The sequence below is a fragment of the Aquila chrysaetos genome, chromosome 18 (genome assembly GCF_900496995.4).
Source record: "Aquila chrysaetos chrysaetos chromosome 18, bAquChr1.4, whole genome shotgun sequence".
In the NCBI taxonomy this organism is placed as follows: Eukaryota; Metazoa; Chordata; class Aves; order Accipitriformes; family Accipitridae; genus Aquila; species Aquila chrysaetos.
Genome location: NC_044021.1, coordinates 25,886,896 through 25,910,510, shown reverse-complemented (window position 1 = coordinate 25,910,510; position 23,615 = coordinate 25,886,896). Strand labels below are relative to the sequence as shown.

Here is a 23,615-nt window from a genome sequence, read left to right as displayed (position 1 = left end):
GGGGGCGAACGGCCAATCAGGCGGCGCCGCCGCCGCCGCGTCGGTTCCATCGGCGGCAGAGAGGGAGGCGGGGAGGTGCCGGCGGCGCGAGCGTTTCTCTCTGTCTGAGGGCGGGAGGGGCGGGGCGGGGGAGGGAGGGAGGGGAGGACGGGGGGGGGGGCGCGCGCGCGCGTCGCGTCGCGTCGCGAGGCGGAATCCTGGCGCGCGGGGTGCGCGCGCGCCCGCGCGCTCTCTCTCTGTCGCTCGCTCCCGTCTCTGCGGTTTCGGGACCGGACCATGGCGGCGGCGGCGGCGGCGGCCGGGCGGCGGCCCTGGGCCCTGCTGTGCCTGGCGGCGGCCGCGTTGCTTTTCCCCGGGGCGGCCGGTGAGTTGGGTACGCGTGATCGGGGAGGAGTGGGGAAGGAAGGGAAGGGGAGGGGAGGGAGGGAGCGGGTGAGGTGGTGCCTGGGGCGGCGGCGGGGGGGGGGGGGGGGGGGAGGAGGAGGAGGAGAGCGGCGGGGGTCTAGCGGGTCCCCGTCGGTTCCTTTCAACAACATGGCGGAGGGGCCGGCTGGGGCGGAGTCGCCTTCCTCCTCTCTCCCCCCCCCCCCCCCCAATCCCCCGGGTGTCCGAGGCTGGCGGAGCCCGGGGACCGCTCGTCCCTTTGTTGGCCGAGCGCACCGGCGGCTCCGCGGGAGGGACCGCGCCGCGGGGCAGACGTGGGGCGGCCGGGCCAGGAGGAGGGGGAGGAGGGGGATGAGGGGTGGCGGCCGGCGCTGAGGGGTGGACGCGGTTCCCGCGGCGGGCTCCCCTCGACAGCCACCACCCCCCCCCCCCCCGCCGCCGCCGGTGCCCCCTCGGGTGCCGTCCGCCCCGGGGTAACTTTCCCGAGCCCGCCGGCCCCGGCCCGTCCTTTCCCAGGCGGGTCCGCGGCCCGCGAAGGCAACTTGGTTATCGGTGGCGGAGCACGCACACACGGTCCCCGTTCCCCCCCCCCCCCCCCGCAACCACCACCACCACCCCGTTCCGTCCCGGGGGAAGGTGCCTGCCCCGCTCCCGGCAGCTTCGGACCGGGGCAAAGCCGCCGCCGAGCCTTGCGGGTCTCCCTTCGGCGGGCTGCAGGGCGCTTGCGAAGGGTGCCGCGGGGGAGGAGAAGCGAGCGGCGCCGGCTGGGGGAGATACGTGTTGAATGTTCCACGTAGCGAAGGTAAAAAGGTTCCCCGAACTCCCACGTCAGATGCTTGAGCTCCGTTAGGCGCCGTGCCGGTGGGTGATCCCGGGGCTGGAGCCGAAGAGCGGAGCCCTGTGTGCGGCGGCGAGGTCTCTTGGCCAGCCTGGAGCTGTAGCAGGGGTTTGTGCCTCCAGCCTCCTGCACCCCTGCTCTCTTGCGAGAGAGAGAGAGGTGGGGTGTCAGAGCTCTGCTGTTGCAGGGCTGGTGTCTGGAGCCAGAAATGCGAGAAATGGATATTTTTCTATTTAACACCAAAAAAAAAAAGGCAAGCCCATTTTGTTCTTCGGTTAGCAGTTTGGGCCGTATGTCCTAACGCGGTGTACAAATGTTACGGACACCCTACTCTAGTTGGTTCAGGTTTCAGTTTCATCTGCAGAAGGTTAGGTGATGGTGATGACAGATCCACAAACTGCATTTCGTAATCGGTCTGCTTCCGAAATTCTTCTGTAGGTGGATTGTGTATTGATTTGGGGTTTAAAGAGGAAGAGGAGAAGCACCACAACTTCCTTCTTCAGTTACAGCTTTGAGACATCCCTCGATCGGGATAAAAATCCATGCTCTTCATCATTCAATCCAAGATGGTACTCATGCTGTAAAGAAAATATTACCTAAAGAAAACATAACTTGCTATACTAAAATGCTGTGTTAATCGTCCATGTTATTTTTGAAGAAATGGAGGAATTTTTGATGTGGAAACAGTGAAATAAGCTTAAGAACCGTGGTGTTTCTTGTGTTCTTAAAAAGGTGCAGCAGGCTTTAATAATTTAAAGCTTCCTTATGTAACGCATCCAATTTAGACGTTGAAGGAAATTTTACCTTGATTTGAGCTTGGAATTTTTCTTTTCCCTTTTAATGCCTCTGATCACTCAACGGTTTTCACCTAATCTCAGTTGTGAAATTAAGGTCTAAAAGCTTTATGTGACAACAAGGCAATAGACTTCCATAGAAAAGCTTAAGGATGGAAGTGGTGGTGTGCTACCTTTTGTTTAAGAAAAGATAAATCCTTCCTAGCTAAGGGAATAGAGGCAGGGGGGGATCCATAACTCATAGACAGGTCCTGGTACTGGTAAAGGGGTTAATTTGTCTGAACTTTGTGGTCTAAATTGACAAAGAAGCACAAGGTACGATCTGGCTACTGTTACTTAGTATTCTTATCATGGGTTGACAAAAGTTAGGCATCTTCTGATTGCTTCTCATGCTGCGGTTTTGCAATATACTAGTGTTATTGCATGAATGAATCGTCTTGTGATAACGGTTTATACGGAGATCAGACATGTAATGAATCACAGCAGCTAGCTGAACAGTAGAACAGCCCTAATTTGTAAGGCAGAGTCTGAAATTTAGCTTTTTTTATTTTTTTAAACTGTGTGAGCCATAGTCTTTGGTCTTTCCAGAATTCTGGGGATTCATCTCGTAGGAACTCTTGCATTCACACAGTTGCTCCTAATCGCAAATAAAGATGGAAATCTGATTTGTATGCTGAAATGAAATTAAAAGTACAAATGAAGGAGATCTTTATTCTTTCTGTTTTTGTAACATTAGTAAAATTATAACCTAGGCTTTTAATTTTAACTTTCTTTTGGTTTTCTAAAGCATACTGTTCTATGAAAGATACCAGAAACAAATTTTTAATGTATCTTGCTGTAAGAGGCATGAACGTATCTGTAAGTAGCTTTATGGATGAGATGCAAAAAAACTGTTAGCGCCCTTTGGCACCTGCACTACAGAGAATATAATAGTGCTTTTTTGAAGCTGGGATTTTTCACAAGGCTCTATCGCTGCTTGCAAGTTGAGGATAGTGCCTTAATAAAGTAATTTGTCTGTTTTCTTGAGTGTATTGCTTCGGTTGCCAAAACCTGCTGTTTTCAGTGGAAGTTTTGCTTAACAAAGACGGATGAAACGTATGTGAAAGTTGTCCTGAAAACTTGAAATCCAGTTCTGTTACTTTACAACAGTTAAACTTAATTAGTGCCTTTGTGAGAAGAATGAGTTAGTGAAGGTCATGAAGTATCATGGTTTAAAAAAAAAATGTAACCATGTCCCACATATTGTAAGACCTAAACATTTTTGTATCTTGAGCTAGAAGAGTTCAGAGATGAGTCACGTGTATTGTTTGAGGGGATTGTCTGAATCAGAGAATAGGAAGCTGACAGCACCTTTCGGTGTCAGGCTTTTTTGCTTCTGGCAAATTTTATTGGGTAGGGGAAGAAAACTACCATTAAACACTACAGCCCTCTTGCTCATCTCCTCAAAATCTGTTACTGTCTCTTGCACGTCATAGCCCCACTCCTTTATCCCTTGAAACTCTGCATCTTGTGGAGCCAGGAGTCCCGATTGTTCTTCTGGTGAAGTTCCACTGTTTGGTGAAATTTTGGGGTCAAAAATTGTATTTTCCATGGGAGAAGAGTTATAACATCACAGGAGAAGGATCTGGAGTTTCTTCTTCAGCATAATGCTGCTGTTGGGGGCCTGAGACTATTTTGCCTTTTTTAAATTTGTAAAACAAAGATATATGTTTAAATAAATCAAAGTATTAATAATATATAATAGTTAATTATGCATAATGAGATGTGGGTTTGGGGTTTTTTTAGAGCACCTCACAAATTTTAACTGCTGTAATACCCTTTGTTAGCATTCTTTGAAAGACGGTATTTCAGCATACGATTTCCAACCAAAAATTCTTTGGCTGAAGGTGGTGTTCTGTGCTAAACTGTCTGGTTGAAGTAGTTCTGCAGGATGTTAGCACATACTATATAGCGATTCGCAGGGTTTTATGCAATTCTAAAAATAAAGGCTTCGTGCAATTTTCCTACTTCAGAAAGACAACAGATACAAAAAAGACTGTTTTGATAGGTACGTAACGGTACGGACTTCTAAAAGTTAAGTTGACAGGGTGTACTTAATTCTCTGTTCACGTTTTGTATATAGTATTAATATCTGAGCTCTTGGGAGCCAGCTTATTTTAAGTCTTGTCAAGCTGCGTCGTTTCAGTGTCTCATTTATGTTGCCAGCTTGCCTTACCCTCACTGTGGGCTTTCCAGGCTGCAGCACCCATGGAAGAGAGGCTTTTTAAAGGGAATACAAAACTGTCAAACTGAGAGTCTGAGCCTGAGCAATTACCCAAGTAATTGTGTTCAACAGAAGAGGTTAATCTATTATTAAATCGGTTTGAGGTATGAGAAGTATGCTGTTCATGACTTCTATGACATGATATGTGTCATAATGCGCGCACACACATTTTTATAACTGCTTTGTCTCACTGTTTTCCTGTAATCGTAGTCAGTCACATAAAGCAGGAATGATTATGTAGAATGGTCATGGCACAGTGAGGAAATGCAATAGAGAAGGCACTAAATTACTATGGTGACCCAATTTCTGTTCTTGGCTTTGTCAGTGGTTGTCTATATAACCTTTGGTGCATTCATTTAGCTTTCTGTACTTTCAGTTCCCAAGCCTCATATCACTTAAACAGACGTGACCTTTCAGTAGTTGGTAGTGGAGCTTCATGGTAGTGGTTCGATCCAAACACTGTTGTAATACTTAAAAAAAAAAAAAAAAAAAAAAGTTCTGCACCATGGAAAAGATGGACTAAGAGAAAACTTTTTTTTTTCCTCCTCTTTGAGTTTAGTAGTTTTGAAGGAGCTTTTTGTGGTAGTGGATTCAAAGGGTGTTTTCCAAATGTATTGAAATACATTATACCTGAAAGACATTACTGGCTATGGAAGATTAGCTTACATCAGCGTTGCCATTCTTTCATTGCATACTGTTATCAACCCATTCTAGAAATGTATGTATTCATTTAAGTCAACTTAGAGACCTGACTAGTTTCTGAGTGTTCAAAATTACTGTTATGCTTCTCTGAGAAGAACATGGACTACTTGGAGACAAAGCAAAAAATTTTATCTCCAAGAGGACAACAGTATGATATTTTTTTCTTGAGATCAGTTACAAGTGAAAACACTTCCTTATAGGAATGAAGTGATTTAACTACAGTTGGTCATTGACATCACCTCATCCCACTGATGTTAAATCTCATCTACAACACGCTTGTGTAGTCATAGTCTTTGTTCTTTTACGCAGAGGCAACTGGAGAGTGAGACATGGGCAAGGACATTCCAATTCTGTTTCCTCTCCTCCTGATATGGATTGTTGCTGAAGATTCTGAATTAGTTTTCTTGCTAGTAAAATACAGAAATTCTGTTACCCACTTGAGTTGGAAGGCATGAAGAGTTTTAAGTGGCAAGAGTAGTAAGGGCACTGAAGCATTTTTAATTTTTTTTTTAAGAGTATGTCCACTAGAGAGCAGCAAAAAACCTGTATTCCTAGAACCTTTGGCCATTCAGCTGTTTAGGCATTGGTTTCTGCTTTTAAGGAAGGGGGAGAGTAGCTTCAGAAGGAAGTAGTGATCTGTCAGTGCCAAGGAAACCATTCAGTTGTGTGTGACTGTGTACTGTGTCTTGGCAGGAGACTGGAAGATAGTGGCATCTAACTGGAACAAAAGTATGAACTGTATCAAATTGCACTCATTGGGAATTCTTTAGCAAAAGAGAGGTGGGCACGAAATGAATGAGTAAGATAAGACACCAAATGCGTTACTTAGTCATAGTGGTATCAGTGTCTTTCTACAACTTCACAAGATCAGGAAGATGCGTAAGTGTAACAAGGTCAACCCAAACCTCATTTTTCACTTCAAGTAACTTGGCCTCTGTGCAGTGACTCAGTGTAACTATATCCTACTGAATATCTGTCTTTTACTGTAAGCATTCAGATGTGCAGTTAGGATAAGCCAAGAATATTATTTAAATAGGGGAAAAAAAAAAGTCACGGGTACAAAGCAAGTGAGATAAAGGCCTGCTTGTTAAGAAAGTTGACATATATATCAATGTGTGAATATTTTAGAAAACTTTTAATGGGTTTAATAAGTTAAAAAATACTTTGTTCAAGTGTAAATTATGAAAGGCACACCAACAGGAAAATAACTGTTAAGTGTTCTTATAGTTAAACCCTGAATAATAAGACTTTCCTTACTTCTCTGATGGGGAGGTGGGAAATTGCATCTTCAAAAAGCAGTACTTGTTGCAGAAACACTAGACAGCGATGTATTTCAAAAGTCATTCTTCTTTAATGATATCAAAATGTAACTGTCAGTTTGAATAGTTATGATCTATTGGGGTATAACAGCCAGATTGGACAGGAATATTAGGTTGTAAACACTGCGACGAACACAACTTACAGGCTCAGGATGTCAGCTGGGAGCTATCCCTACGCAAACCAACCACATCTAAGCTTAGAAAGATGACTTCAAATGCGCAGATCGCTCTCCGATAAGGCAAGGCGCTCCACCCTGGGGACTGCCCTGAGACGACGTCCCCGTCTGAGGGGAGATCTCCGGCTGCGGACCCGCTGCTCCGAAGACGCGCTCCGAGGACGAGGGGTCTCCCGGCGGGCTGCCTTTACACCCTCGGCTGGATCGGGGCTCGTGGTCACCTGCGGTCAGGGGATCTGGAAGCTTTTCTCGACTGAGGCGTTTCGCTGGCCGAGGGCCTTGTCTGTCGAGCGGAGGACCTTGCTTTTCCTATCCCTCGGCCGAGGGGCGTTCGACCCCCAGACCTTGGCTTCTGGCGGTGGCTCTTTCCTTGGAGCGGTTGGGGAGTTTCGGTCTCGGTCAGGACAGGCGTACCTGCCACAGTACTGTTAAGAAGCTTTACCCTCCCGTTTCCCAGTTCTCGTTTCATATACCTTCTAGTTATTTGTTCAATAATCTTCATACTAAACAAATAGTTTTGCAGTCCCTTTCATGGGTTTTTTCTCCCTTTTTCTGACTGGTCTGTGGGCTGGTGACTCTTTGAAACATGGGTTGTCTTTCTGTAGGGAGTCCTAAGAACCTTATGTCTTTTCTGTAACAGTAGAGGATGACTGGCGATAATTTGTTTTGATTCAAAATCTTGGGGGAAGGAGGCCTTTTCAGAGAAAGGGGTACAACTCGGAATCAAGATTTTGAGATGGAATATGTATTTGAGATCAGATCACCATTTATTTGAATGCATGATATCCAACGATAGAGAGGGGTGTAAAATCTGAGGCAATTCAGGTGGTTATATTAAACTCCTGAATTCAAGTGGAACACCAGATTTCAGATTTGGGGGCATCTTTTGCTTTGCCACCTATTAATCCTCACACCTTTGGTGTAAGATTTTGTATGTTCTCTTGAAAGAGGCTTGTTTATGGCTCAGTGCATTTTTGTGTTTTGGGCAGGAATGTTTAAGATTTTAAATTTGTCTAAATTTCTGGTTTTAATCTTTCTGCATGCACGTACACAAGTTCTATGCTAGCTTTTGCTCTCCACAGATGAACAAGTGGAGTCAGAGGATATTGGTATTTTTATTGTTGCTACCACACTGTTTTCTGTCTGGCTTTGGTCCTGTAAATGCAGGAAGGAATGGAAAAAGAAATTTGAAGTAGTAGTCTTCCTTTTCCAAGAACTTCTGCCATTTAAAGAATGAAACCTGATCATCTTAGACATGATTAGTCTGTCATTCCTGCTTCCCTCCCCATGCCCCCTCTTTTACTAGTGCAGTTGATAGCTTTAGTAGACCAGGAACTTGAGTAATGTAAGGCAATGTTTTCCTGTGGCTTCATAAATAACAAGTCAAAACCATATTCTGCTTGTGTGAAAGCGTATGTTCTCAGGTTATTCAGGGTTTGTTTTTTAATGAGGCTTAAGCTTGTATATGCCCTTCCCTCGGCGCAAAATTGAAGCCATCGAGTAACGTATAAAGTATTAATCTTGGATAGCCAGCAGCATCCTATTTGTCACTTACTAAAGCGATACCCGTGGTTATTGTGAAAAAATGGCATTATTTGTATTTGGTTTGAAAATAGCAGAATTGCATGCTATAGAGGATACAGTGTTATTAAAGAGTCTAGATCTTTAGTGTGGGGAACTGTAATGGAACTTCTATAAATGGAGGAACATCTAGGATTGCAGGCTTTCTCTTTTAATACATAATTGTATAAGGAGAGATGACTTCAGCTTTAAATTTTACTTTCTTTCACCCGCTCATCTCCTGGGTTTTGTTTTTTTTTTTTGTCCCACTAAAAGGCCTTGTAGTGTTGTTCTTTAGTGTTACAGTTCCGTGTTTATGTAACCAAAAAGATTATAGGCCTCCTAGTTTTTAGAACTTTCATTTCTTTAGTCATTCAAGTTGTTTCTCAACTCAGAACATGTACCAATACTAACATTAATGTTTTTTCTCAATACAGCATTACAGTGTTACTGCCATCTATGTACAAAAGACAACTTCACATGTGTGACAGATGGGCTATGTTTTACCTCAGTAACACGAACTGCAGACAAAGTCATACACAACAGTATGTGTATAGCAGAAATCGATCTGATTCCCCGAGACAGGCCATTTGTTTGTGCCCCCTCCTCCAGAGATGGAGTCATTACTGTGCCTCATTGCTGTGACAGAGACCACTGCAATAAAATAGAACTTCCAATTCCAACACCAGGTAAGGGGTTTGGGCATATTTGATTTTATTTTATTTTTTTTAAAACAAAATTCTGTAAGAGCGGAAGTTTCAGTTTTGAAGTTGTAGGTGAATTTGAAGGCCTAAAATACACCTTAGATTCTGCAAGTAAAATTTCAAGAGGTTTTGAACAAGAAGTTTAATCTTCTGGATAGGGATGTTAGGGCCAGTTTTGAAGACTTATATGCAAGTTAAATGGAAACTGTGAGTAAGCACATAGTTGCTTTTGTCCTTTGTAATACTTATTTTGATTCTTGAAAAAGTTATTGTGCAAAAGTTTTAACAAATACATTGAAATAATTTGAAGATCACTGTGATATACAATAAATTTAGCTGCATAAAAAGAAAGAAATAGTTTTACCATTTTCTTTTATTTTTACTGTTAGGCCCTACTCCAGGAAAACCAGCTTCTAATCTAGGACCTGTGGAACTGGCTGCTGTCATTGCTGGACCTGTCTGCTTTGTCTGCATTTCACTAATGTTGATTCTATATCTTTGTCATAATCGTACTGTAATTCATCATCGTGTGCCAAGTGAAGAAGATCCCTCACTGGATCGTCCCTTTATATCGGAAGGAACTACTTTAAAGGATTTAATTTATGATATGACAACTTCAGGCTCCGGGTCAGGTAATGTCACACTATTAGTAGCAATTGCTTTGTGTTTGAGCCTTGTAAGGCATCACATTTCTTTAATATTGTCAAGTCTACTTAAACTTACAATTAACTGGAGAAATGACTAGAAAAGCTACTTCCATGTAGATTCATTCCATATCAGTACAGATTCAATATATGGAAATAAGTGAAATAAAAGAAACATATTGAGTTGCTGCTACTGTTCCTCATCATTCTGAGAGTACAGTCTGATATGCAGGGAATATCACAGTCAGCTATTGTAAATACTTTGATGCCTCTGTTAGTAAGGTTCAGTCACTTACCTTTTTGTTCTGCACAGCATTATCTAAATTACCATCTTCTGTGGTCTTGAGATAATTTGTGAAGTTTTTTTCTTTAGCTTTAAACTGAAAACTAATTTGTATCTGTAGCTATTGGTACATGTACTGTCTGGTTGATAGTTCCCTTCTAACTTCTGTAGGTAGTCACAGCACTTCTGCCACTTTCTACATGGCTGCTTTCCCACGCTGCTTTAGATCAGAAGTGAGGCCTACGATAATGTTACGTCAGACTTAGTTGTCAATTGGTCTTTCCATTTGTTGTCAGGAATATTCCTTCATTTTCCTTCTGGCCTTCTTCCCTGTGGTGCTTCTGAGCCTCTCTTCATGTTTGAAAACTCTGGAAGTACTGCTTCAAAATAAGGTCTTGAAAAGCGGGGAATCCCAGTTCAAGAAACTTAAGATTCTTCCTCCAGAGCAAATGGTTAGAAACTACTGACTCTTCCCTTGCCTGTTTGCAAATTACACTTTAATTACACTTAATTCAAAGCAGCATGCTGTGGAATTACTTAGTTTTCAGAGCTTTAGGATGCTCCAGCTGATCTAGTCTCCCAGAGCACCTGACCTACTACAGTATTTGAGCATTGGCTACTGATGGCTGCATCAGAGGAAGAAAACCAACAAATATGGTTGAATTTTACTTACCCCTAAGGAAAGCTCTTCACTAGTTTCTTTTTGTGCTTGAAAGACAAAGTCTTGTTCCCTGTAAAACAAGACTGGGTGTTTCCATAAGAGTGATCTTTTAACTTCAGCTGCAGTGAGTTCCATGTTGTTCAGGTGTTTGTAAGACAAGTATTAGCCTTATTTAGTGTTTTATACTTCCCTTTTATTATGACAGTGGGATGGGAGGTACTTCAAGTACTTATTTTCTGTACTGTTGGCAGAGTATATGTTTACAATGACTTGTATCGCTTTTTCTCAAAATTAGTCAATCAGTGACTGTATAAATTTACGGTGTCCTAGCACTTGAACTGATAATTTTCGTGTGTCCTGAAATATGCCTGCAGCAATTGAATTTCATTGAAATGTGTATTTTAATCCAGACTTTGGTACAGCACACTTCAAATTGAGAAGACTGTACATTTATGGAATAAACTGGAGGTGGGGAACAGGGTCACTGAAGGGAGAAAAGTCAGAGCTGCTAGTTAAAATAGAGCTTAACACTGGCAGAAACTAAACTGTGTGAAAGGGATTCTGTTGGGGTGAGAGGTTGCAAGAAACACAATGGAAATGTACAGAACAGACAAAATAATCCAGACCTAAGAGGCACAGCTGAGGACCTGGTGACCTAAAGTACACATTCTGCTCTTAAATTCATACTGAGGGACTGAAAGAGTTCATAGTCAAATAAAAAGGATTCTACCAGGTTTGTATTACATTGTTCTCTGAAGAGAAGCATATAAAACAGAGAAGTGATCAGATCTCTAAAAATGAGCTTCCTAATCAGGTCAAAAGGGAAGTGGGATTCATTTTCTGCAATGATGAATAGTAAGCTGTTATTAATTATTCAGTCTTGACTTCTGTTAGTGTTGCCCTGTTGTTCCATGACGAACAAGACCTGAAATAGCTAGAGGCCTGATGAAAGGAATTGATGAAACATCTAAAATAGATCCTGTCTGCTCAAGCCGCAGCTTCTAAGAGAAGGATTTAAAAGTCTTTTGGAGCTGAGAATGATTTTCAGATCATGAGGCAAATCTCTAAATATCAACTACATATTGTATAGGCAGACTGGGATGCCCAGCTGTTAGTCTCCAACTCACAAATGGCAAAGTAACTTAGTTGCAAGGAAATAGGAAGAATTGCCTAAAACAGCAGGGAGAAGCTTTGGTTATTATTGGTAGGTGACTTCAAGCAGGAACTTAAAGTGTTTAGAAATCCAAAGGGTCACAAAAATCAATGTAAAGTTGAGTCCATTGAAGTGAATGTAAAACTCCTGAAAAAACTTACCTGTGGTTCATAGAAGCTTGAAGGGAATGAGATTTTTACCAGGTCATGGGATTGGGGTTTTTTATTAGTCTTCAGAGGAAGTCTTCTGGGCAGAGACTTACAAACAAGAATGTGAACAAGAACAAAGTTCTAGCAGCTGTTCTTGTTGGCTACTTTTAGTGCTTTAGAACTTAATTCTTTAATTCCTGAATTATCCAAATCAGGTACAAATTTCTTGCGCATTGGACAGTCATTGGTCCAAACTAATCAGAGTACAGTTAAGATATGGAAAAGAAAAAGAACTCTTTTGTTAAACTCTCAGAAGGCTTGAGGATACTTTGTTATGATGTATGAAGATGATGATGAAGGCTTCAGGGATAAATTGGATGACTGTGGCTGAAGACGATACTAAACATTATGAGCTCCTGTCAATTTTAACATGGGCTTGAATTTTCTCATCCTCCTGATTAGCAAACTGTCATCTTTCTTCATGCACAGTTAAAAGAAACTGCACTCCCAAAAGCTTGAAGTACAGTTGTGCCCAGTGTGTATGTCAAAGGCTAACGTAGCTATCTCGGAGGAGCTACTTCTCAGGCAGTCTGGTTTACTGTAAAGCAGTTGCTCAAGTTCCTGTCGATACAGCGCTGTGTTTCCTCTATAGCAAAAAGAGGAGGCTACTCAGTTGCAACAGAAAGTCTGTAAGGAATTCTTACGGATGTAATATAAATATGGATTCCGATCTTCTGGTTTTGTTCAGCAGCAGTAGTAAGAGAAAGCACAGTTGCAAAAAACAGAAGGAAATTGAATCTTGTAAGTACTGTAAAAATAAGTATAGGAGCAAGGTGGATAGATCACAGTTAGGAGGGTTTTTATTGTACTGTGACATATTAACATGATGGTTAGGGGGTTGTAATCTGAAATTGAAGTGCTTCGTGTCTGGAGGGTTTAGAGCTTAGTATCTGTTTAGAGGTTAGCTGATATCCTTGGACCTCTTTTTTAAACAAGAAGGGATGTCTATAAATGGTACAGCAAATTAAGAGCAGTGCATCTGAAAATGTACAGTTTTCTGAAACAGCTGCAGGAAAAAGGAAATACTAGGCGTATCACCCATTTCAAGTATACAAAATCAGCTTGTATTTAACATTTGCCAGTGGATTCTGCAGTAGTACATAAGTGCAAAGGAGGAAGCTTTCTCTGGCTAACAAAGTCCAATTTTACGTTTTCAGGGTTGAGTTTGATCCTGTGGTTGTTCTAGTCTGGCCTTTTCTGCATTTCAAAAGTCTGTCCGTAAAGAATGAAGTTAGGCCTCACAGATGAGCCTTTACAGTTTGGGCATGCAGTACAATTGACCTGAGGACAGCTATTACAGGAAAAAATTTTAACTTTCTCAGTAAGAACTATTATAGCACGTGAGTGATTAAATCACTGGTATGGTGTCCTTTTTTCCCCTTCCCTTCTTCACATAGGTATGTTGTCAGCACAGATAATGCAGAAAATTCCTGTAAGCGTGGAAGTCTTGAACTCCTCTGAACACTGCAGTGTTCTAATTAGCACTCCTCAGACTGAGACACAAGCGTGACAATGCTGGTGACCAGATCAGATGTCTGTGTCATGCTGTTAACTAGCAAACAATGTCCAGAGATGGACAGGAACTAGTTATTTGATCTATTAGTTGGGATTTATTTTCTATAGCATAAGGAAATACAGATGTTGCTCTATCAGCTATTGGAACAGTGATTGTGGAGTAATAGATTACTCTGTAAGTGAAATAATCCTATACCAAAAGAGCTTATTGTGAGCAGTTAACCTGGCTGATACATTCATCTTGCAGTGTAGTATCACTGCAGAATTCTGTGACAAGCCTTGCAGTTACAGCAGGAAAGATTTAAAATAAACAAAACCCCACCCTGGTTGGGGGATGCTAGTGCTTCTTGTTTGTTGTATAAACTTACTGCAGCATGTTATCAGGTGCTGTGAGTTGAAAGCACATAGATGTTTCAAAGCTATAAAAACCTTGATGAATGTAAGCATTTTTCTCAAGTATAATTATAGCAAGGTGCACAAGAATGGCCTGTAAAATGGGAAGCTTGCGTTACAACAATGTTTTCCTATTTTACAGTGGCTTGAGAGCACTAACAGGCTACTGGCATACTTGGGCACAAGTGTAAACTTTCGACATTCAGTGTTGCTGATAAGCATGGTTTAACTTTAACTTGGAAATGGACCAAGTCATGTCAAGTAAATGAATCAGTAGCAAAAGTGCTCTTGAACTGCTTTGCTAGGAAAGTTACGGGCAGACCCTTTTCTTAAACAAACAAACAAAAAAACCTCAATCCTGGTCCTGATTGCTTCATGGTTTGTTTCTCTTTTTTCATTAAAATAAAACTTTATGGATCAACAACTGTCAAAATTCTAAACTGGAAGGAAGTTTGTGCCTTCTTTTTAACAACTGTAGAGGCAGTTTTTAGCATAATATCTTTGAGTACTTGTTTTGCTGGCCTTTAAGGTTGAAGGCAGCATCTTACCTACTTGCTTGTTAGCAGTTCAAAACAAGTTGTTAAAATCTTAGGAGAGTTTATGTGCATTCTAAAAGAAATATCTTAATGGAATATAGATCTTATATTTAGTACTTATGGTAAATGCTTATTTTGTTAGTGATGTTTAAGGTTAACGTTAAATGTTTTTTTTAGGTTTACCTTTACTTGTGCAAAGAACAATTGCAAGAACTATAGTACTTCAAGAAAGCATTGGTAAGGGTCGCTTTGGAGAAGTCTGGCGAGGGAAGTGGAGAGGAGAAGAAGTTGCTGTGAAGATCTTCTCTTCAAGAGAGGAACGCTCATGGTTTCGCGAAGCAGAAATTTATCAAACAGTTATGCTACGACATGAAAACATTCTTGGATTTATAGCAGCAGACAACAAAGGTTAGTGATGCTATGAATTCATTTAGCTGATTGTGTACCCAGTCAGAATAGATGGGAAATGGTGGGGAAAATAAAGTTGTAAGAATCCCATTAAAAGTAGCAAAAAATAATTTTGTTACTAGAATATTTCAGAGTTTGGCAAGCTTTTCATAGGTTTAATGAAGGGAAAAAGTACATTTTTGTTTTTCTGGAAAACATGCTGTGTTTAATTCTTTTAAAAAATTATTGCATATTTAATGAGGTGTAATTTCTACAAGCAAGTTAAAATACTCGTTAAGTTTGGTATCAAAAAAGAGATGCCTTATCCTGTCAGCCCACACATCTGCTTAATACCTGTACCTGTACTTCCCTAATAGCCTAATAAGATACATGTGTGGGACCAAAAGAGATCATGTCTAATCCTGTTGTCCTAATATAAAGTAAGAGGTAGAGGATTCATTTTTAAGGCTGAGATATGAGATACTCATTTAGAACTCCAGTTAGAAAAGAAAATGGAAAATGGGAATTAATGATTTGGTCCTAGTATTAAAAACTGTACCTGTTTCCTGAAGTTCTCCTGTTAAGCCTTTAAGTATCCACTAAAAGGAAGAGTTTAACCATTTCTTCAACTTGATTTATTGCGGTTTCAGAGAGATGAAAGTTGCTTGGGTTTTCCTGCAGTCCAATTTAAGACACGAAAATTTGGCAAAACTAACAACAGTTTTGAATTTCTCACATTAAGGGAGGCTAAAATGTTATGCTGTTTCATTCAGTTATTTTAAACTGAAATTACATGTTTCACCACAAATGGCCTTTGACTTTTTTGTGAAGAAAGCATTAACAGAAAATTCTGTCACCTTAGGGAGGAGTCAAGATTTCACACACATCCTGGATTCTTAAAGGGCTCTCGGTTTTGTGGGAAATTCCTAAATGGTTTTAGTGTAGTTGAAGTATACATGTAAATAGAGTTCTTTTTAGTTATCGCTAGATTAATTTCAAGTTTCTATATATAAATCTGTAGAATTGGAACAGAACCCAAGAGGTTGTGCAGAACACTTCCCTTCTTCAGGAAAGGGTTAGCTATAGCTAACTTGCTCATAACAGATGTTTGTGCAACTTGTTAACCTCCAAGAGCTTGCAGATCTACAGCATACTAGGCAACTTTTTCCTGCAGCTTATTATGCTTACCATTAGAAACTGTCTTACTTTCAGTTTGCCTCAAGTTGTATTGGATATTAATAGCACCTCTTGACAGCTTGAGTTTGTTCTGATGGACCTAGGGGAGTATCTGGAGCCTGAGTTTAAAATTAGTATATCAGTTGCATTAAAGACATAAATGAAAATTCATCCCTGCAGAAGCCTTAGGTACTATGTCTCGCTAAAGGCATAAAGGGTATATTGCAATACCTTATCTGTCACTTTTAACAAAATCTATCTGTGGCTAAGCATCCCAGTCTCCCATTTTGCCCCAAACCCATAGATAGTTTGTCCCCAAAATACATTTGACTACTGTACAGAGGAGGTATGAGGAAGGTTTCCTAAATGAGTGGGTTCCTAAAATAATTTCCTGATTGCTGGCTCAGGTTCCAGATGCAATAGGATGAAATTCCATTTGACTTGGTCACCTTTAGGTTCCTTGTAATATAATGTGATATAGAATTGTTTCTGGTTTCTATTGTTAATATGCTGTCCATACAAAGAAAAAATCCTTGGTTGGTAGGTCATGCCATTATTTGAGGCTTTAAAGCTTTAGGGCAAGGCTCTTCTGTTTTCTTGAACTAGTTGGTAATTGGTTTACAAAAAATGGATAAAGACGTGTTTTGAAAATGCTGCTGTTCTTGACTCTATTTTCTAACAGAATTGCTGTCTGAGCAGATGCGGGAAGCTGGATCATTGTTTTTAACCCACCAGTGCAGAATTCTCAGTGTTACTTTTGCAATCCCAATTCAGTGCTTGCTGAAAGCTTCGGTGATATATGGAGAATAATTCTCAGAGTGAGAATTGTGTATCCATTATGAATGCTAGGACTCGTATCTCCTGACATGTAGTTTGTGGTGTAAATGCGGGCCAGTGTCATGCTGCAATTCTCGCTACTAGTAAAGGCATTAGTTAGGTCTCTCCTCTTAATGCAACTGCGTATTTTTAACAGCTGCTGGGGAACATCTGGCTGGCCATAGTAGTTGTAAAATTGGGGAGGTGAGGGGGGTGCCTTCACATAGAAGGTGCATGTATAGATTAGAAAGTGTTTCCAAGCACAGATAGATCAGCTGGCAGTGGCGTTCAGCTCAGATGGTGGAGTCATAAAGCTTGTGACTGAAGTACGCTCTTCACTCCTTGTTCTACTACGCTGTTTAGACATTCCATGTGCCTTCATGGCACGTTCTCTTCCTCCTCCCCTACTTCCCCACAGCTGTATGGCGTTCAGAAGGCTGCAGGAGCTGGTCCAATCTGTCTGCTTTCCTGTCCCAAAATATACTGGTGCTGCTGTTAAGCCAGCTTGAGGGCTGAGAAGCAATTTTAACTGCAGTTGTGTTCTGTCTGGCTAGCATGTTTGTGTTCTGGGTAGTTCTTTACTTAGCCAGGAGTATATGCGAACTTTCAAATACTGCTAGGTCAGGGAAACTGCTTTCTGGGCCACGTATGGCCTTGTTTTGAACCACCTAAACAGATAGTTTGGGTTTGGGGTGGAGGTTTTTTGTTTTGTTCTTTCTAACCTAGATACTTAATTGTAAAGTGTATCCATGACTACTTATCTGCATTATTCTACTAGCAGAAGAGGAGGGGCAGCAACCTCCATTTACAGTACTAAAGGTTTCCCTGGCTTAGCTGTCTGTAACCATAATTGTCTCTAGTCATGTTACAAGTAAGGTGAAGTCTTGTACTGCACATTTTCAGGTAACTTTATGCACTGAAATACTTTGGCCTCTCCATTCCTTCCCCTTAATTGAAAGCTGCACTTTCCTAGGTGAAAGTTTTGTTCAGTCAGACTACCGTACATGGTGAGTAGATCCCCAAGAATGTTATTATGCAATATGCTGTGGAGAAATGAGCAGAATTCCTTCCTCTTGAGAAAAGTAATACTTGAGCCATTTATTCTTTTTGAAGCTCTGGCTTCAGCCTGAGAAGAAGGAATTTGACTGGAAGATCTTGCTAAGCTATGGAGCTCAAGTGCTTTTCATCAGTTTAATCAGATGACTTTCTCAATGTGATAGAGTCAAGCTGTTTTGCTAACAGTATCAGTCCTCTTGCAGCCACAGACAAAAGTGTTTTCCCCAACATCTCCCAGAGTATCTCATTTCTAAGAGTTTTCTAGTTCTAGATCCCCTCTGTATCTGATCTTTTCACTGCTTTTTCCTGTTTTTTTTCTGTTACATTATCTGCACACCAGAAGAGGCTACTGTATCCCACTCTCTGCTTTGAAACACTTTACTACATGACACTGGGGAACTCATGCAATTAAGCAGTTTCTGTAACTTCTTTTAAACGTTCAACTTGGAACATAAGTCTGCAGTTCAAAACTCTTGTACCAAGCAATACTGTCACACCTTAAAACCTAGTATGTGGTTTAAAAATAAGCATGTGACCAGTCCAAATTTTTGTTTTGCTAGTACCAATGTGAAAAAAGCATTTTTCACTTAAAATTGAATTGACTGAATTTACTAATTGAAACTTGATTATATATTTGATAAAGCAATTGTTATAAATTCCATTTTTCAAGAGGCAGCTCATCTAAGATGGATGTTGCTTGGACTTCACTAATGTTTTTCTCAAACTGTAATCAGTCTTAACAACAAATCTGAAAGCTTCTTTACTCGGAATTTCAAATTTTGTTAGAACTGCAAAAGAAAAAGCTTTTACTTCTGAGTGATTTTGATGGTCTAAAATACTTCAAAGTTTCTTGCAAACAGATGAAATAACCATAGTTAATCTCTTAAATAGGTTTCCAAGAACATACATAAATTTTTATAACATTCTTGAACATTCTGAAATTGCTTGAGATTCTTGATCATGGTGTGTATATGAACTAAATTAGGTTACCTTGTCATGGAAGGCTGTGCTACTCTGTAATTACTACTGAGCATAATTCCTTTTTCTTACCTGATAATGCAAATCCTGTGATTGAAAGCATCATGACAGATGCTGTTTACTGTGCAGCCAAAAATACTCAGGGTCAGGTTGATTATTACTTGGTAATAATTAACTACTGTCAACAGTATAAGACAACTTAAGTGCGTCATAACATGTGTTCTGCTTAGATTGCTAAACAAATGTGTAGCTTGTCAAATACAGCAAGGTAAAGAAAATCTAGGTCCCATCTAGTAGCTGGGCACCATACTTACTGCTGCATTTTAGCTTGTCTGTCGTTACTATTATTCACGTAGGCTTGGATGTAACACTATCCCTTCTTAAAATCTGGTTGGAGGGCCACAGATATGACATATAACAGTAAAGAATCATGGCTCCTTTCAGAATGGATAGTAAGCCCAGCTTTATATTTTCTCCTTTGGAAGGAAGGTAAAAACAGACTGAATATTAAGATTTGCAGCTAATAAATAAGATAAAACTGAAGTAGAAGGGTCTGTAATCAGCAGCATATGCTCTTCGTAGGTGGGCACCTAGAGTTAAGAGGGGAAGAACTATGCAAAGACACTACAGTCTTGATTCGAAGCAATGATAGTTCTTCAGAAATTTTGTGATATCTTTAAAAGATCTGTTTAAACACAACAGGTCTGGTAGACTACTTAAAATCAGATTAGTAATTTCCCTACTTTTGTTGTCCAGTTTAGACACCTGCTGAGTTATCCCATTCATAAGAAACAGGAGAAGAAATCAAATACGGGATCAAGCTATGAGTGTGTATAGTGTTAATGCCCAGGAGAAGATTATTTCAGGCAATGCAGGGTCTTAACTGGTGAAGCAGTAGAATAAAACTGAGTGAGGAGAATATTCTGAACTGATTTACTTTGTTTTGAACTTCTACAGCTTTTTGGAGCTCTTTGACTATGTGTGTTTGAGAGCACCTTTTATATGCCTGTGAACACATTCGGTTCTGTAAAACTGGTTCAGTGAAGCTAATACTGTTGGATTGAATTTTCAGAGACCGTAATTCTCTTTGGAAAAAGTAGCATTTAATAGTATGCTGAGTTCTAAGAGTTCATGCTCGGGTATGTGAAGTAGCAAAAGAAGCAGCAGACCTAACTATAAAATAATTGAAGGTATTTTAAAAAAAAAATCTTTAATTTTCTTTTTTCTTTGGAAAAACAAAGTTTAGGAGTCACTTCTGTGGGCATATTATAAGAAGCTTCCCACTGCAATAGTGCAATAGCAGCTTTCTAACAGTCTTTTACAGGTTAGAGCATTTGAATGGGGTTTTTTTGCCTGTTTACATTAGCAACTTAGTTGAGACTATTCTGTGAATGTAATAAGGCAAAATTCTCTTTCTGTTAGGAGAATTGTTTGAATGTAGATTAGACTTTTATTTCCCTGCTCTGAAGGATTTGGTGGCTTTTTAATTACTTTTTAAAAATTATTTTTAATGGCATCACTGGCCTCCCTAGAAACATCCAAGTAGAAGGGATGCTTGAAAGTTTTCCCACCCCCACCCAAGTGCTTATTTAAAGATAAGCACAAGTACTTCTGTAAAGGTAGTTTCTGTCAATCTGTAGATCAGGCATTTAGTGCCTCTGACTTTTCTGGGCCAAGTGTGTTCTTTGAGGGGAATGGAGGAAGAGGGGAAGGAAGTATAAGAACCTCCAACTTGGAAACTAAAAGTTTTTCAGTATGTTTATGGTAGGAACTAACTTCTGAATTCATTTCTCTCCTTGCTATCCTTCATATTTAGTTCCTGAGTACGCACTTTGATAATCCTTAGCGACTACCACATAATGAGATATCTCTTTGGCTTGTGCTGAGTTTTGTCACTCATTCTTAGGGAATAGTGGCTGTATAATTCAGGATAGAAGTCCAACTAAAATCTTTTATGGGATAACTAGCCATTTAAAGAGATGAAAGACTGTTCTACAAAAGTAGCTAGCTATAAAACCACTTCTCAGATCTGCCACATGAGAGTGGTTTTTATAACAAAACAAAATTGGAAAACCTATTTGGTGTCAGGATTGTTCTTTCTGGGTGTATTTCTACTTCTTAGGTAAAAAAAAACCTTTTGCCTCCCCTCTTGATTTGAATTCCTTTAATAGTCTTCTCTCTGTGGCTTAAACTTCAAGGTATTTTGTGTCCACTAGTTTAATAATGTGAACAATTTAGTTCTTATGTCACTTGTATGCCTTAGGATATCTGCAAATGTATTATGGAATAATCTTGTTCTTCATAGTTCAGTGAAAAATCATACAACAAACTGGTTTTCTCATAATCTGTGTTTTTCATTCGCTTTACCCTTGTGCCTCCTGGAAACCTCAATTTTGGCCAGCAACTTAGATGTCACCAGAGGTGGGATTTGACTTTGTTTTTGAAGTAGTGTGTCAAATTGCTGCTTGCAAGCTTCTGCTTCAGGAGGAAAAATCTACCAGCTGCTGGTAACTATGGAAATTATCTCCCAGGCTGAGGCCGGAGAGGTTATGGGAAGACTGAAGGCATCATGGGGCAAAGCTTGAATGTCTTTTTTTTTTTTTTTTTTTTTTTTTTTTTTTATGGGTAGCCTGGACAGTATTGTACTAGACCGATAGTGACAGGATGTTCTGTATCATGCATTCAGCACTGTTCCCCCCCAAGCAGAAAAGTTAGAGGAAGGCAGGGCCTAGCTAATAACCTGAATAGTTCACCTCAGAATCACAGTGGCGTCAGCTTTCTATGGTTAATCTTTTAGTTTACATAAAAGAATACTCACTAAGCTGTTCAGAAAGTCTTGCGTGGTAGTCCCAGCCCTTACAGAGGCATTTAAATATTACGGAGATAGAAGTAAAGATTTGAGAGTCTAATTGGCAGACGTTACTTGCAAAATGTAATTTGTACTTCATAAGCATTGTATAAAAGTGGCATATATGGTTTGCTTGTCTTTTGTGTGTGTATATGTGGTATTCATGCCAGTGTTATTTTGCAGACAATGGTACATGGACTCAGCTGTGGTTGGTGTCAGACTATCATGAGCATGGATCACTCTTTGATTACCTGAACAGGTATACAGTAACAGTGGAAGGAATGATAAAATTAGCTTTGTCCACTGCCAGTGGTCTTGCTCATCTTCACATGGAAATTGTTGGCACGCAAGGTAATCTTAAAACTATTCAACTTGTCATGTGGATAATACTGGGTTTCTTAAAAATGACACATACATAGCTCTTTCTACTATAATTCTCTTCTTAATGAGAACATTCAACCTTTTCACGGTGTAGTTGCTTTGCACACAGCTACTTACGTGATGAGAAGGCAGCTGAACTCAGCACAGATACCCAAGTTAATCCCTTCTGGAGCTGACTGAATTGAAAAATGTCTGTTTGGGACCTGTGATAATTTCTGAACTAATAGAAGTTCTTAATTTGTAAGGTTTTTTACCTTCCTTTGTGTGGTATACCCAGGTTTTGCGATGTAACAATCCTTCCTACAAAACGCCTATTAAAAGGCACTAAGTAATGGTGCCTGTACTATCTTCTTAACTTTGAGACAGCACTATGGGTCTATTTCCAGAGAGATTAGAAACCTTTTTGTGGCACGTAGTATGTGTACACAATAAATACTTGCAGGAAGAGGGAAAGGAGCAGTAGAGTGGAGTAATATGGTAGATGTTTAAGGCACTTTTCTGGACAGCCAGCCAGTCCACAGTGAATGATTTCAGGAGTTACCTTGATGCATATTAAGCAGTAGAACTGGAAGGAATTCTGTAACTTCAAACAAAATCTGCGCCAGGCTTAGAATAATAGCAATTATCTTTTTTACAGATGTGTAATTTCTGGGTTTGGGTTTTTTTTTTTTCCCCTTACAGGCAAACCAGCGATTGCCCACAGAGATTTGAAATCAAAAAATATATTGGTAAAGAAGAATGGAACATGCTGCATTGCGGACCTAGGGTTGGCAGTTAGGCACGATTCTGCTACAGACACAATTGATATTGCCCCAAACCACAGAGTGGGAACAAAAAGGTAAAATCATTAAAATGATGCGTCAGGTGACTTATTGTAATAAAATGCTTTGTGTTTTGTCTTGTCCCATATAGAAGATTTTTGTGGGTACAAATACAAGCAACAGGAAAATGTAAACAATGGCAGGTAGAATTCCTAGACACTTCCTTGCCAGCTGGTAATGTAGTTAGACAGTAGGTGCTTAAAAAGCATGTTGAATATTGGCATCTATTACTAGCATGTGTAAAATACTGAAAACTTGCAAAATATTGTAGGGCACAAGTATATATTAAAACAATTAGGAGACTTCATGAATGGCAGTTTTAGAGACTTCACTGCCGTATCTTTATTCTTTTTGCCTTGTGTTGCATGGAAATGTTGCTTGCAGCCCAATCTGGAATGTAAGACAGGATATTGACAGTGAAAGTAAAAAGCTGGGGTTTTTTCAGTGTGAAGCCTATGTGGTAGAACATAAAAGGTGCAGTGTCTTGGATGCAGTCTTTCATGGGATCATATTTTTGAGAGAAGTACAAGAGCTTAAAACAGCAGTCATCTGTCATCTAATGCATAAACAGAATTATCAATGGATAAGTCAGTATAATCCCTTTCTTTTAAAGGCCTACTTCTGAATTTGGAAATATGGATTTTCTTGTCTCAAAAGAACTCGGAGCTCTTTAACTCCATCAACACAAGTGCAATTAAACTTCCTGGCTGTAATTTATCATTGCTGAACCTCCAGACAATAATAACTGGAAGCTGTTCTGAAGAGAAGATTAATTTCCTTTAGTAATCTGTGCAGCTATACAGCATTTAGAGATAGTAGCACTAATAGTGAACCACAGCAGCAGAGTTGTGTGGTGTGGGCAACCTTTTTGTCCTTTTGATGCCTATGGGTTCAGTGATACATCAAACTGAAGTTTGTACGCCTGTCAGAGAAATGTGTGGAAGCCCAGAGTTTCAGGGCTGTATGTGATTAACTCCAGCATATGCCCTAGCAGTGTTGGAGAAAATTCTGTGTTGAT

At 40.3% G+C, this 23,615-nt stretch overlaps 1 protein-coding gene across 1 annotated transcript in view; it reads left to right on the top strand.

Moving 5' to 3' along the window:
- Nucleotides 1-209: 209 nt before the first annotated feature.
- The window catches only part of TGFBR1 (transforming growth factor beta receptor 1), a 36,344-nt gene continuing 12,938 nt past the window's right edge, over nucleotides 210-23,615 (top strand). The window contains exons 1-6 of the mRNA XM_030041818.2: nucleotides 210-364; nucleotides 8,474-8,725; nucleotides 9,130-9,372; nucleotides 14,312-14,542; nucleotides 21,579-21,746; nucleotides 22,458-22,614. Of these exons, the coding sequence (XP_029897678.1) occupies nucleotides 277-364; nucleotides 8,474-8,725; nucleotides 9,130-9,372; nucleotides 14,312-14,542; nucleotides 21,579-21,746; nucleotides 22,458-22,614 (1,139 nt within the window). The 5' untranslated portion in view covers nucleotides 210-276. The remainder of the gene's footprint in view (nucleotides 365-8,473; nucleotides 8,726-9,129; nucleotides 9,373-14,311; nucleotides 14,543-21,578; nucleotides 21,747-22,457; nucleotides 22,615-23,615) is intronic.